At 49.3% G+C, this 13,227-nt stretch overlaps 5 protein-coding genes across 5 annotated transcripts; 3 read left to right on the forward strand and 2 right to left on the reverse strand.

The window, feature by feature from the left end:
- Nucleotides 1-2,567: 2,567 nt before the first annotated feature.
- Nucleotides 2,568-3,634, reverse strand: Z519_11741 (uncharacterized protein; the record flags this gene model as incomplete). Its single annotated transcript, XM_016769452.1, has 2 exons — nt 2,568-3,241; nt 3,295-3,634. The coding sequence occupies 2 exons, from the start codon at nt 3,632-3,634 to the stop codon at nt 2,568-2,570; spliced, it is 1,014 nt and encodes a 337-aa protein (XP_016614436.1).
- A 1,150-nt stretch (nt 3,635-4,784) lies between these two features.
- On the forward strand, nt 4,785-6,659 carry Z519_11742 (uncharacterized protein; the record flags this gene model as incomplete). The annotated part of the gene is made up of 1 exon (XM_016769453.1): nt 4,785-6,659. One exon carries the CDS (start codon nt 4,785-4,787, stop codon nt 6,657-6,659), a length of 1,875 nt encoding a protein of 624 aa, XP_016614437.1.
- A 2,161-nt stretch (nt 6,660-8,820) lies between these two features.
- Z519_11743 (uncharacterized protein) lies at nt 8,821-10,039 on the forward strand (the record flags this gene model as incomplete). The annotated part of the gene is made up of 2 exons (XM_016769454.1): nt 8,821-9,592; nt 9,732-10,039. 2 exons carry the CDS (start codon nt 8,821-8,823, stop codon nt 10,037-10,039), a joined length of 1,080 nt encoding a protein of 359 aa, XP_016614438.1.
- Nucleotides 10,040-10,122: 83 nt separating this feature from the next.
- On the forward strand, nt 10,123-10,356 carry Z519_11744 (uncharacterized protein; the record flags this gene model as incomplete). The annotated part of the gene is made up of 1 exon (XM_016769455.1): nt 10,123-10,356. One exon carries the CDS (start codon nt 10,123-10,125, stop codon nt 10,354-10,356), a length of 234 nt encoding a protein of 77 aa, XP_016614439.1.
- Nucleotides 10,357-11,717: 1,361 nt separating this feature from the next.
- Nucleotides 11,718-12,191, reverse strand: Z519_11745 (uncharacterized protein; the record flags this gene model as incomplete). The annotated part of the gene is made up of 1 exon (XM_016769456.1): nt 11,718-12,191. One exon carries the CDS (start codon nt 12,189-12,191, stop codon nt 11,718-11,720), a length of 474 nt encoding a protein of 157 aa, XP_016614440.1.
- Nucleotides 12,192-13,227: the final 1,036 nt, after the last annotated feature.

The following is a 13,227-nucleotide window of genomic DNA, read 5'->3' on the forward strand; positions in this document are numbered from 1 at the left end:
GTAATTACTAGTTCTGGCATATTTTGCACGATCTGATCCTTGATGGCTTTATCAAGTCGATTGGGGCCTTTAAGCACTTTAGAACATACTCGCGCTCCATATAAATACATGGCCTTGAGCAATGATAAGTGGTTTGAAAGGATTCGTGCTTCTCCATAAATCCACTGTGTCGGCGAGTACAACTGCCTGTGCCAGTCCCATCGAAATGCCAATTGATCGTAGTTTTTGCCTCATCGAGGCACGATATATTTCTGGCACAGTAGACAGAACGCTTCCCCCATAGAGTGGCCAAATCAGCAAAATGTCGCCCGAAGCTTTCGGAGACGTAGGGAAGCTCACGGTTGTGATGCGGTTCACCCAGTCTTTGTCGATGTGGTAGGTGACTGACGAGTATATGGCTTCGCCAGTCTTCCTAGCATCGGTTCGCAGCGCCTGATATTCCTCGGTCTCTTGAAATGGCACGGTATCAGTCTCTGGGTATTGGCCCCATTGTGCAACCACGTCGCAGAGCCGCAACAGTGTTGTGCGATATGTGTTACACTGTGTCCCGGCTAGCCCAGTTCTGCGTTGACATATGCGAACTACGGACAGTTTTGATAAACATCAACCCTGCCGGGAAATATGCTCAGCTTAGAAACTTCAGATGCTTCGATCTGATGATGGATGGTTTTGGGTTGCCAGCAATCAGGTATTCTTGATGGCCAATCTCGAAAGCTTGACAGTTGTGAACGCGCTGCGGCAAGGAGAGTTCTTGTATCCTGTGCATTCTCGACCAGCTCTTTCGCAGCGAGAACACTGCTATTGAAATGTGAGTAGCGTCTATGCTTAGGTACCCAATGAAGCTGCTCACCTGACGTTGTTCGTTGCGCTTCCACCAACTGCGCGTCAGCAAGAGCCTAATCTAAAGGTCGGATCGCTACCTTGGTACGCCTCGCCTTACATGGATCGCAGGCTCGACTGGGGCGGCCGGTGTTCACCATCTCGACTTGAAAGAAATATCGTGATGAGATTTTGTTTTCATTAACCGCTATTATTTGGGAATGACTTCGGACAGCGACAGCGCCAGCGATTTCGTACCACAGCGAATTCTCTTAATACTTGGCAGAAACAGACACCACCAAATTTGGTAGGTGTTCGTTCCTCCTAGTCACACTTCGTACAAATCGTGTATATATTGTAATAAGGCAAGGTGGCTGTGCGGTGCTGGGGTGGCGGTGAACTGGCGGGGCAGAGGTCTGTCGGGTCACATGTCAAACCTAATTAGAGAGCTGGGAGCAGGACAGCTTATAGTGCTGGCAGACTGCCATTCTTTACAGTTAGAGAGAGTATCATGAATACCATGGTTTTTTTTGGCGCCGTCTACCTGATTCCTAATTTTTTTTTTTTTTCAGTTCAGTCCTATTCCTCGATGCTGCCGCTGTGCTAGGTGCTCGTAGCCCTAGCCGCTGCCCCTTTGGGTTGTGTTGGTGGTCGTGGTGTTTTGTCAGTATCAACCAGAAACGCGTTCTCGATTCCCGATCTGCTGGACAGGCCTCTGTGCGTTGCTGCAGGTGCACGCCGAACCCTGAAGTGCTCTGTTACACTACAAGGCCACAGTGGATTGATGGCGGGTTGGAACAGGCGCAAAAAGCTCTGGATTTGATGATGGAGGGCAAAGTCAGTGGTAGGAAACTTGCATCTAACGTATCAGACGCGGTGGTGCATGTCCAAGAAAACGCAGGACAGTCCTGAATAAGCGACTTACCGAATATTTCATGCAGCTACAAGAGAGCAGCAGTCCAAGAATATTGAGGAAGAAGCATCTGCGGGTCAGTATTTACAGGCATATACTCGACATGATGCTGTCACCATCGATTTTTGGAACTGAAAATAGAAAACAGCTCAGGCGAGAGGTGATGCACACCTCGTACTTGCTCCGTTGTCGTCCTCTACCATCAGATAAGGGGCAACCACAATGTTGAGACTGCTGGTGGTGGTGGTGGTGGTGGTGATGGTGGTGGTGCTGCTTGTGCTGCTGGTGCTTCTGTAGGATAGGTGTTGTGCCAATGCCCAGCAGGATGCATAGGTGCTGTATTTGAATTTAGAGGGCACCTACCAGCCGAGCTCTAAGGGCCGTCTTGCTGTGGCGTGGTTCTCGTTGCAGCCTGGTGAATGTAGCCAGATAGGAGCTTCAGTCAATCTCTTGTTTTTTTTTTTCGGAGGGAACTACGCAGATAAGGAAGCCTTTCCATTGCACGAGCTGCTCTCAGGTGATGCTGCGGTCTCAGGTGTGGCTGCTCAGATGATTGTCTTCTCATCTCAGAGACGATGCGAACATACCCCTTCAAATCAGTACTATATCTGTAGGTACCGCACAGCCCGCCTTCTCATTATCTTATATGGTTCGGGCAACTGACATGAACTTGCTTGTAGCCTGAACTACCGGAGCAAAATATGTGACTTGTAGATTATCCTAAGGATAGTTATAAGGAGACACTGAATCTCTACTGCATTAGCCACCCAACTTTGCTTTCAGTATGTCTCATGTACGAAATGCCAATCGCAACCGTCGACAAGAGAATTCACGCTCATTTCTTCTCCTTCCAAAACTGCATCCACTTCTCAGTCAGTAACTTCTGCGCGGCTAACAATCCTCCAAGAAATGACTTCGCCTTCTCTCTTGGGTCGAGGTTCGTCGAGAGGCAAATTGACCCCAGCTCTTGACCAGCCTTTACTAATGCGGAAGAGACGAATTGCGTTTCTCGACTCCATTCGTCAAGAGATATTAGGCCCTGCAGAAGCAGCCTCAGAAGGTGTGCGTGGAAACAGGCCATAGTGACAGCTGAACCTGCATGCGGTCTTTGACCACCAGCAGCATCCCCGACAAGAAGGATCTTGCCATCAGAGAACAAATTACCGAGCCCTCCAGAATCTGTGACAATCTGAACGAACGGCGACTTGGTCTTCGCTACAGCCTCCGCAAACTGAGGTGAGAGCTCTTCCTGCGCCTTCATTCTGATCTCGTCAGCCAAGAGCGCTCGCATGCCTCCTTGGGGTAGAGCGTAGTGATGTCTTTGGCCGTCGACGTCTGTCATCAATTCATTCAATTCATCCTCCGTCTTCTCCATGTACCAACCCCAATTCAGAAAACTGTGGGAGTTGGGCGGACCATCTTTGCGTGCCGGAACGGTATATGATAGCATCTGAGAGTTAAGGTTCCAGCACAATGTTGCAGAGAAGTTCATCACTCTCATTGCATCGTCTGAAAGCTCCTCGGTTGGCACAAGGCCACGCAAGAGTACGTATCCAGCGTACGTTCGCTTCGTCTGTGGAGGACGACGCTGTGGATCTTTGATGAAGCGCCATCCGCACCGATGATCAAATCTCCCACCAGTGTCTCGCTTTGGCCTTCATCATTCGTGACACAAACCTCGGCCTTTTCGCCGAGGCTAATGATGTTTTGCACATTGCAGGAATAGCGGTATCTGCAGATGGCTGACTTCTCGCAGCTTTCCTCGTTGAACGCCAACATCAGGATGCGGAAGAGTTGAATCCATGTTATCGCACAATTGCGAACAACAGATCTCTTTCTGAGTCCTACACCCTTGGTATCCAGAATGTTGTAGGAATTGAGAGGAATGCCATAGTCGCTCATCAATGCCCCAGCATATTTCTGAAGGAATTCTGAAACTTCGTCACTGACTCGAATTCCCGCCCCTTGGTCTAGCAGCTGTTTTGGGTTGCTTCGTTTCTAAGACGGTGATCGATCGGATCTGAGGAAGCGTTTTCAATGCGACGCCCGCACAAAGACCTGGAATCGAGCCTCCTACCTGTATCCGTGGTGTTAATTAGCCATTCCTCATGGTCAAGATGGCAATATATCGACAACCCCTCTCTTGATGGACTCACTATAATCACGTCTAACTCAGTCCGCTTATCCATTTCTCTGGGAGAATGAAGGTGGAGTCTGCTGACTAGTTATCGCATGTCTTTTCTTTTCGAAGTTCATTTTGTTCACAATCGAAGTATATCTGTGGCTGAGGTTGAGCCAGGGATACGGAACTGAGCTAAAAATAACGGAGCCGGGTACGGCGTATTTCGTAATTAAGAGGTAAGTCTATACGGATCTATTCTGGATAATGGTCAGTGCCGCTGGCTACGCTCCCACACCACCCACAGCCACCCTGCCCTTTCTCCTTTCTCCTTTCCATTATGGCTCAACTGTGCATCAACTGTTGGATGTCGGGGTGAAGCCAACTTCGAAGCATCTGTCGAAGGTTATAACGGGCTCGTATTTTGACACCAGGACGAGATCCGGAGTTGGCAGGGTTGGTCTCATTGGTGGAAATGTATTACCCTCGTCCGTTTCGGGGAACATCTTCCGATTGCAGGACCTTTACGAGGTAATAGTAGGGCTGCAAACTAGGCAGCAGCCGCTAGTAGAGTCCGCTAGAGGCTTGATTCGCGGATGGTGACCCAGGTGTGCGAGACTCATTGTACTTGGTAGTAGCCTCATCGCGGATTTCTTCCCCCAAATGCCTAAAGAATTTTATATTGCAACATAGGTGCCAGCTGGCAAGAGACTTTTTGCTTCCTTTGGAGCTTGGGAGCCGTGTGTCACACCTGACCGTTGAATGAAGACGACGTACCACTTCGCCTATTTAGGCAGATCGCTTGCTGGGCTCCTCAACGCTCGAAGTAACATGAGAAGCCAGAGTTTTCATTTTCCTATCGCCGCTTGACGAGCCCACACGCCTTCCTAACCTTCTTAACGTTTCGAGGTTGGGGCCATTCTTTATGCGGACATGAATGACGACACAGGTCGCGATTTTGACGAGCTTCGCGCTTCACGGCCAACGTCATTGGTGAGCGAACTTCTCGAAATCCAGAAGTACCAAAGAAATTGTCCACGAGATTTCACGCAGGTGCGGTCGTTGAAATGTTTGTCACCAAGGCAGCAAACCCTCAAAGTCCCTGATCCAACCTTATTCAAAGTCACTTTGCCAGAAGATGATGGAAAGTTCGCTGCAGTCTCATATGTGTGGAATCCGTCAGCATATGAAAATGATACGACAGGAAGATATCGCATCATGCCAGAACATCCCGGCAGACCTAAGCGCTCCAAAGTACGAGATGTTATTCTTGATCGTGTCGTCAGGTACACCGTCTCTGGCAATATACCAGCATTTTGGATTGATCAAGAATGTATCAACCAGAGTGACGAAAAAGCAAAAATTGCTGCCATGCAGTCTATGGACATAATTTACCGCCGCAGTCAATATCCTGTCGGTGTGCTGTCAACTCCTGTGCGGTGCCAACGAGAAATTGATTGCTTGCTGGAGCTACTGAATGGAGAACTTGTTACCCAGCAGTGGTCATTACATGGCCCCAAGCTAACTGCCGAGGTCAACATTGAGAAAGCCCGAGACATACTAGATGTCCTTTTCAGAGTCATGTGCGATCCTTGGTGGGGTCGCCGCTGGATTTCTCAGGAGGAATACTGTGCTATGGACCGTATGCGTCTCTTGATTCCCCACAAGCTTGGATTACGCAAAGCACGTGGGGGACGGATATTCGGCAATATCGATGGGGAGCTATCCATTAACGCTGCTTGTTTCCGCCAGCAGGTTACTCTGTTCTGCATTGCCTGTCACCGCCAAGAAATCTGGACTTCGACAAGGGAGAAATGGCGATGCAGATTGGTATTGAGACGAGCAAAGAAATACAACATGCTACAGAAGTATGGATGGATAGTCGGTGACTATAGTGACGGTCGGGCAATGTCTACAAGAATCTTGGCCGATATCTCTCGTCGTTCAGCTAAGATACCGTCAGATACTTTGGCAATCGTTGCGAACTGCTGTGGATACGCAACACGGTTAGATGTCGAGACCCTCAGCAAGGCCCGGTTGCGTAGTTTGAGTCTGGCAATTCTTGCTTTATTCGTCCTCAATGGCGAAATTCTTCGCAATGACACGAATGAAGATGTTCCATGCACCGTCGTTGACTTTCTCAAAAGACAGTCTTTCCAGGGGTTTGATCCACCAAGAGACGATAGGAAGTTAACCTTTATGAAACGTTGCCGACTGAGTGATGTTGTGTTGTCCGAGGAAGGAATCAAGACGCATGGATATTGCTGGACAAGATGCAAGATTTTCATGCCGAGATGTCTTGCGTCGTCAGAAAAGGGAGCACAATGGCATCAAGACATCCTCCGTCAACTCGCCGAACAGCTACATGGTTCGTATCGTCGATTAGCTGATAACATTAGGAAGTACCTGCAAGGTACAATGCCTGGCAATATGAAGACAGCGGGCCTGCGGGAGATATTCAAGAGTATGGCTGAGGGAGTCGCCGAGGCGGTGGAAGCCGGCCGACCGCTCATCCTCGCTCAGCTCGCAGGCCACGATCAAATCTGGGCGGTTTTCGTTGCAACCACACGCCATCACACACGCTCGCATATATTTACAAGCTGTGAACCTGCAGAAGGCAGGTCGTCTGGATCTCGGAGTCGACCGCTTGATAAGTATGTATCACTGCAAGTGGTTACAAGTGGAAACGCAGACAGCGGCATTCCTCGCCTTAGGACTGGTTCGTGGGTCAACGGTCTTTGGTTTGTTGATCGTATTAGGCCGCAAGAAGTCATATTTCCGTGGCCGCGCTTTCTGTCTGAAGAATAATCAAGATCTAGCTCTGGTTCTAAATTCGGCCACGCAACAGTCCAAGACCAAAGTCCAATTGCGAGACTGGGAGAGGCCTTGAGATAAACCCGACGTCAGCGTGTCCAAGAGTGAGGGGGCGGCTATCGCGTTGTAACAACATGCTTCTGCCGCCTCTTCTCCATACATCTTCGTCAAACGGCACGTATTTACCGTAGGGAACGGTAAAACAGCAAAGAGGAGTAGTTAGTTCGTTGCGGGGAAAAAGAGAAAACAAACCGGCGAACGGTGAGAGAAAGGGGTGCGGCAGTTTTCCATCAGAAGAATGTCCTCGTTTTACAAATTAAGCCTCCATCTCCCTCTCTGTTTCTTTTTCAGACGCTCATTTAGTTTTGCTATTCTTCTGTTTTTTTTTTTTTTTTTTTACAAAAAAAAGGGGACCCTCTGCTCACTCAGCAGGAGCAAACAGGGTGTTCGCGCTGCAGTCGGCGCTAACTACGGTTGAACTTTGCGTTTTCTTTCATATTTGTCCTCTCTTTCTTTTCCTTCCCCGGAGTTTAGGACCAAACCATGACAGGTGCTCTTTGTGAAATTCCTTGCTAAATATAAGTGTAATGCATGCATTCACAGAGTCTTGATCCTGCCCCCTACACAAACACATTCACTCTTTAAGGTAATAGCTACTTCCTTGCGACCTTGTCCTTTCCTCGTGAATGCAAGTTCGCCATGCTGCTCAGCGTCGAAGTATGGTCCGCCCCGAGCTTGGTCTTACGGGTCCCCAACTCCTGCGCGAATAGGTCTACCACCTCATCCCACCGCCCTTGATTGATATACGTGACAGTCAGATTGTCCAGGCCACAAGTGAGTTACTCACACCAATTTTGATACAAAATGTGGCCATCCAACAACAACAAATCTTGCGGTCCGATGTTCCATACAAGACACATCAACGCTGGTCTCATCTACAGCGTCTGCGTTCCCATGAAATTGCAAACAGTACAAAATCTAGCAAGAGATCAAACTGGATGGATAGGTGACCAGCAAATGGGATGATGCAAATGGTAGGACACGGCTGGATATTGACCCTGGACAGCTAAAAGGGGCCACATTAGGCTCATCGGCCGAAAATGGGACCTGTAAGTCTTGCGATTTCCTCACCTCTGAGAGCAGCAGTTTGGGCTCAAATTTAGACCTTCTTCTCGCTACTAAAAGAGAAAAGACAAAATCAGGACCGATCAACGTGGCTTAGGCTTCAGTCAGGCATGCCCACGCTGAATCAACTTGGCTTATAACGAGCTCAGTCCTTCTCAGCCACGGCTCAAACTGTTTACTCATAGCTCACGTTACACCCTCGCGTAACTCGTGTCTCAAAACAAAGTGGACTTTGTGTGAGGTCCCCGTCTTTGTCGTGAGTCTCTTTTTTCACCTCGCTCTCTCTTCGTTCCCATGCAACTCTCTGTCACCTCCGTCTTATCATTTATCATGGCAAGTGCCGTGGTCACCTCGTCTTAACTTGTGTTACTAAAGCCGCACATCTCGAACATCTTGAAACAATCCATGGACCTGAAGCTCAGCTTCATACCTTTTTGGTAGCCTTTGATTCAGTCTCATGCCTATTATTGGTATTGGAATGCAGCTTTCTCGCGTATTGTGCAGACTGTCGTTCAGATTGTGTATTGGTTTTTAAGATGAGCTTCCTGTCCGCCATATTCTGCCCCTCCGAGTGGTAGGGTGAGCAGCGCGGATCCAAGTCTAAACCCTGATGGAACCCTTACAGGACTCAGGGCTGGACGACTTAACGTACCGTATTCTCGCTTGTGCAATTCGGCTCATGCATCTCTCCATCAGTGTTTTGTCTTTCTCAACCACACTAGCTATTAGATCTCTGGTCTCCATCCAAAATCGATTCCCTGCGGTTGGTTTGAACGGCTTTGATAGTCGCCTCGACAGATAAACGATTTTGTGGCAGCATTGGCTACGTACATCAAGCAAATCTAGGCAAAACCAAACCCCTCATCCAAGAAATGGGCAGGCTCAGCTGCTTCGCCTGAAGAATACAATTCTTGGTCCTTTCGGAGGACATCAGCACATCAGCTGAGACAGGCATTCTTCTGGCTGGAGTGTTATCGTTGAGAACGTTTCGGTCCAGAAAACAAACCCCTTTTCTCGAATATCTTTCAACATGCCCAAGGGTGATCACGATAGGGCTAGAAATAAGTTTAGCGAGTGGATGAAGTACATACCGGATAACTACAGCATCGCACAACTTACTCTTCCCGGCACCCACGATAGCCATGCTACCAAAGAGAACACACCAGAACTAATGCATCTCTTCACCGTCTGTCAATTTCACAGCGTTACGCGTCAACTGGAGCTCGGTGTCCGGTACCTTGACCTGCGGGTAGACGATCCCAGCCTTTCCATGGTTCACGGATACATCACACTGTCAGGCAATTTGTCTGATATGCTCGGAGAAATAAGAGAGTTTCTTCGTACTCCCTCGAGTGAAACTGTGCTTGTGAGCATCAAATGGGACGATCTCAAAAGCACTCATGACCAGAGCCTCCGCCACTTTGCCTGGAATGCATGGGAGACAAGCGACTGGTATAAGCAAAAGACGTGGCCAAATCTCAAGACAGCTCAGGGCAAAGCCATCCTCCTTCGTCGCTTTGAATCCGAAGGCAAAGATGAAATCGGGATAGACTGTATGGGCTTTTGTGGCTCAAAATCAGCCGGTGACAAAGCAGTAGCCCCACGGCTACAAACGGATAATCCAGCAGAGGCTGGAATCCCATTTGAAAGCTGGTGGGATAGAGCCCTTCTCAATATGAACCATTCAAGGAACCAGCCATCTTCCGACGGCATCCTTTACATCAGCAATCCAGCGGACACTAGGATACGGAAGGGAGAAAATCCTCCAATTGCCTCTGCCGCCAATGTAAATTGGCGGCTTTGTCAGTATCTCTCTAGCGACAATAGTCAAGTGGATCCTGAAAAGAACCGCCTTGGCCTTATCATTCTCGATTTCATCAGATATGGCGACACAGCAAGAACTATCTCCAAACTGGAAGCAGAATGTCTAAGTTACCCCAGGGAATCCCTCGTGGAAAGGGAATGGCTCTGTTGTTGCCGACTTTTCCAGCACCAAAGAAGCTGTAAAAATATTCATTCAAACGGATGGGGACCTCGTTGTATACGCCAAAAATGGGGCGGATGCCAGGTGGGCCTCTATGATGAACATGGCTCAGGCAGACAAAAAGAGGCTATCTTTCCAAGACGATGGCAATCTCGTGATTTACGAAAATGGCGATGGTCGATGGAGCTTGGATAGATTCGCGTGCAATTCCAAGCTCAGGGTCATGCATGGTCCGCTATTCTTCACGGTCGACTCGGACTTTTGAAGGGGGACCTATACTGGACCCCTGGAGGAGACATACTAACGGAGCCCAACCTCGACTACTCAGCCAACACCAACTTCGTCAAAATGTATCTAGCTTATGCCACAAATCCAGCTGGAGCGGCACAGCAAGGTATGAATCAGCTCTTCAGGGCAGGCTTCGACTATGTGTCTAGCACATTGGGAAAGGACAACAATCCAGTTGCGAATGGCATGGCCAATGCTATTGATGCAGTGGGCAACTGGTATGCATATACTGGAAACTTTACAGTGCAGGTTCTCGAGTTCGTGACCACACCAGGGCGAAAGCTTGTTGGATAGGCTTCCTCATTGTTTAGATAAGTCAGGCTTCGACGAAGTTGCTTTGGCAAGACATTCACACTCTTCAATCCCGTCTAAATTCACACGAACTTGCACAACAGCTGCGCCCTCCCGCAAAAAGCTGCGACAAAACTTACGCCCAGAATCCGTATGTATGTTTCATGTGTTAAAGTATTGCATTCTCGGCTTTCCAGGGCCTCCAGTCCTTTCGCTGCGATCACGATCGATGTTAACCCTGGATCAAATTAAAGACAGGATGCATTTGCATGCAATTTATCGTGGCTCAATCTCGACTACCACGTGCTTGGTACGAGTCATGCAATTATCACGGAGCCATACTGACTTCAAGGCATCAACGGTATTTCTGCAATCGTGGTGTCCTTTCTTGCGCTAGCCCGTCCCCAGTCATTCGACGCACTCATAACGGACGGTATAGAACCTGAATTGCACCGTAAAGACACGGATTTGATTATTCGTAAGCGCTTGAGTAAAGATAGGCGTTTCAAGCGATACAGGGCTGTGATCATTGGATATTCGAGCTGGAATATGAAAAATCGATGTTGATTCTGGTGAGGTGGCTTTCGCTTCCCAGGGATGGATGTTATGTACCCACTAGGATCTCACTGTTCGAGAGAGGGTCTGGTGCCGCTGTCTCAAGGGGACCAGAAATGGGATCCAACAGGGCTTATGCCAAAGACCTGATATTTCAAAAAAAAAAAGGGGGTATAGTCTGTTTCAGAAAAGGTCATTTCATTGTCTAGGGCCACACACAAGCTCGTCTCTACCGGATCAATCCAGATGTGTCTTGTAACGGATCGAACGCTGCGGGAATTGCTCAAGTTCATCGTGCGGGAAACTTAGGTCCGCCCAGACGCACAAAAGAAAGTTGTAATTCCTCTTTTCCACCGTTGCGATGACACTACCCTTCTCCTGCGGCATCTCACCGGGCTGACGGCTTCGGTTATGCGATATGGCGATCCTGTTCTCGCATGCACAAGTGCGACAGTTAGATTCCGACTTGATAAAAAGGCCTAACGAATCTGGGATAGGGACCCTATTCAGGCGGTGGATCCTTGTGTCACGCTGCGGCGTTACTGTGCCACATACATCCGCTCCTATTCGAATCTCACAAGGTAGTCCCACCTCGGCTATACAACGCTCATCGTGACTTGTCTCATCGCTCATATCTCGCTGTCACTACTCCAATGCTCTTCTTCGCTAATCGGCAGATATATGACGTGTCAATGAAACAGGAAAATGCTCACTCCCAGAACAGTTTGAAGATACAATCACAGGGCCGACTGTCAACGCTCATCCAAATAAGACCATAGGAGAAACAGCTCTTCCCTCAACGAGACCCATCAGTCCATTGCCACGGCCAATGCCCCAGCGACCGTACCCAAGACCAAAACCCAAGTCCTCACATAATTATGCCATTGCCACCGCTTGATTGCCTCCTCGGTGTTCATCTTCCTATCTCGGTCGATGCTCCGTTTCTCGTTGAAGGCGTAAGTCAGTGCCATCTCTCCGCCGCCCGGACCTGCAAGACGGTCCGCCTTTCGAGAGAGAGCGCCGTTGGTCCGACGCAGAAAGGTGAGTGCGTAGGGCACGCCCGAGGCACTCGCGGTTGCGGCGAGGATGTAGAGATAGCGCAGAAGGGATCCTTCGGGAGCTGAACGTGTTGTCCGGATCAGCAAGTTCAGAGGGCGAAACGAGGCCTTGGGGTTTTGGAGCAGGGGAGAGGGGGAGAGGAATATGCTGGATTCCGCCGGACGAGAAAGAACCTTACCATGATATGCCAGGTACCCAAAGGACAAGCCATTGATGACGCACATGGGCCTAGAGATCTGTGTATATTGCCAGGCCACACGTCAGAAGAGAAACATTCAACTCCGATTGAACCTATGGAACAAGGGGAAGGGGACATTCAATCACGGACATAGAACCCCATAAGGTATTGATAGCGCCATTCTCGAGCGGCCAACGCGTCTGGAGCGAACAGTATCGCTGGCACAGCAGCGTGGGACAGCGCCCAAGTGTACCCTAAATTGAGACCACGCGAGAAGGATCAGCCTTCATCTAGCCCCAACGAACAATGAATGTACCTCCGTACACTGAGAAGCCCAGAAAAGGGGGCGAAAGGGGAAAGGGGGAAAAGAAAGGGGGGAGGAGGGGGAGGAGTCTAAGCACCTGCAAATACGCCAGACGAGGCCAATCCAAGGACTTTGGCAAGCACCAAGGTGTCCATCACGCTTCCTTTTCCCCTCCTTTTCTTTTCCTGATCCTGAAAGTAACACTTTCGCACGTGGATGGATTCTGGAGGCCGGCGGTTCTTTTTTCCTACCAGATTTGCTTCGTCCAAAACAATCAGAGAAAAAAAGGTGTTGTGTCACTTAGCAAGCAGTTCTAGTTCCAGTCTAGGCAAGGCCAGTCCAGCGCGGCATACGAAGTTCGTTAGAACAAAGAGAAAAACACAGCGCGTAGAAAAGGGAGACAAGGTTACCGGTTTGATGTTGTTTAATACAATCTCTGGAACCGACCGCCGACGCACGCCCGTTTACCATTCGTGGCCCCAGATCAGGGTGTCAGATCAGCGCTAGTCGGGACTGGGTAGTTACAGGTTAGGGCCACCCTGTGTCTGCGGTTAGGCGAGACGGCACACCAACCCCCTGACTGGACTCGGCAACCAACAAAACCAACTATTACGCACCTCACAGCGATAGCAAAGCAAGTTGCTAAGGCTGGCGCGAGGGAAAAGCATAAAATTCGGGAGGGAGGCGCAGAGAAAGGTAAAGGCCACGGCGGCGCGCAAAATAGGTCCTTCCGTCACGCTCGTACTTATGGTTTTCATTGGGTGGAGGATCAGAAGCT

This window comes from Cladophialophora bantiana, assembly GCF_000835475.1.
Source record: "Cladophialophora bantiana CBS 173.52 unplaced genomic scaffold supercont1.23, whole genome shotgun sequence".
In the NCBI taxonomy this organism is placed as follows: domain Eukaryota; kingdom Fungi; phylum Ascomycota; class Eurotiomycetes; order Chaetothyriales; family Herpotrichiellaceae; genus Cladophialophora; species Cladophialophora bantiana.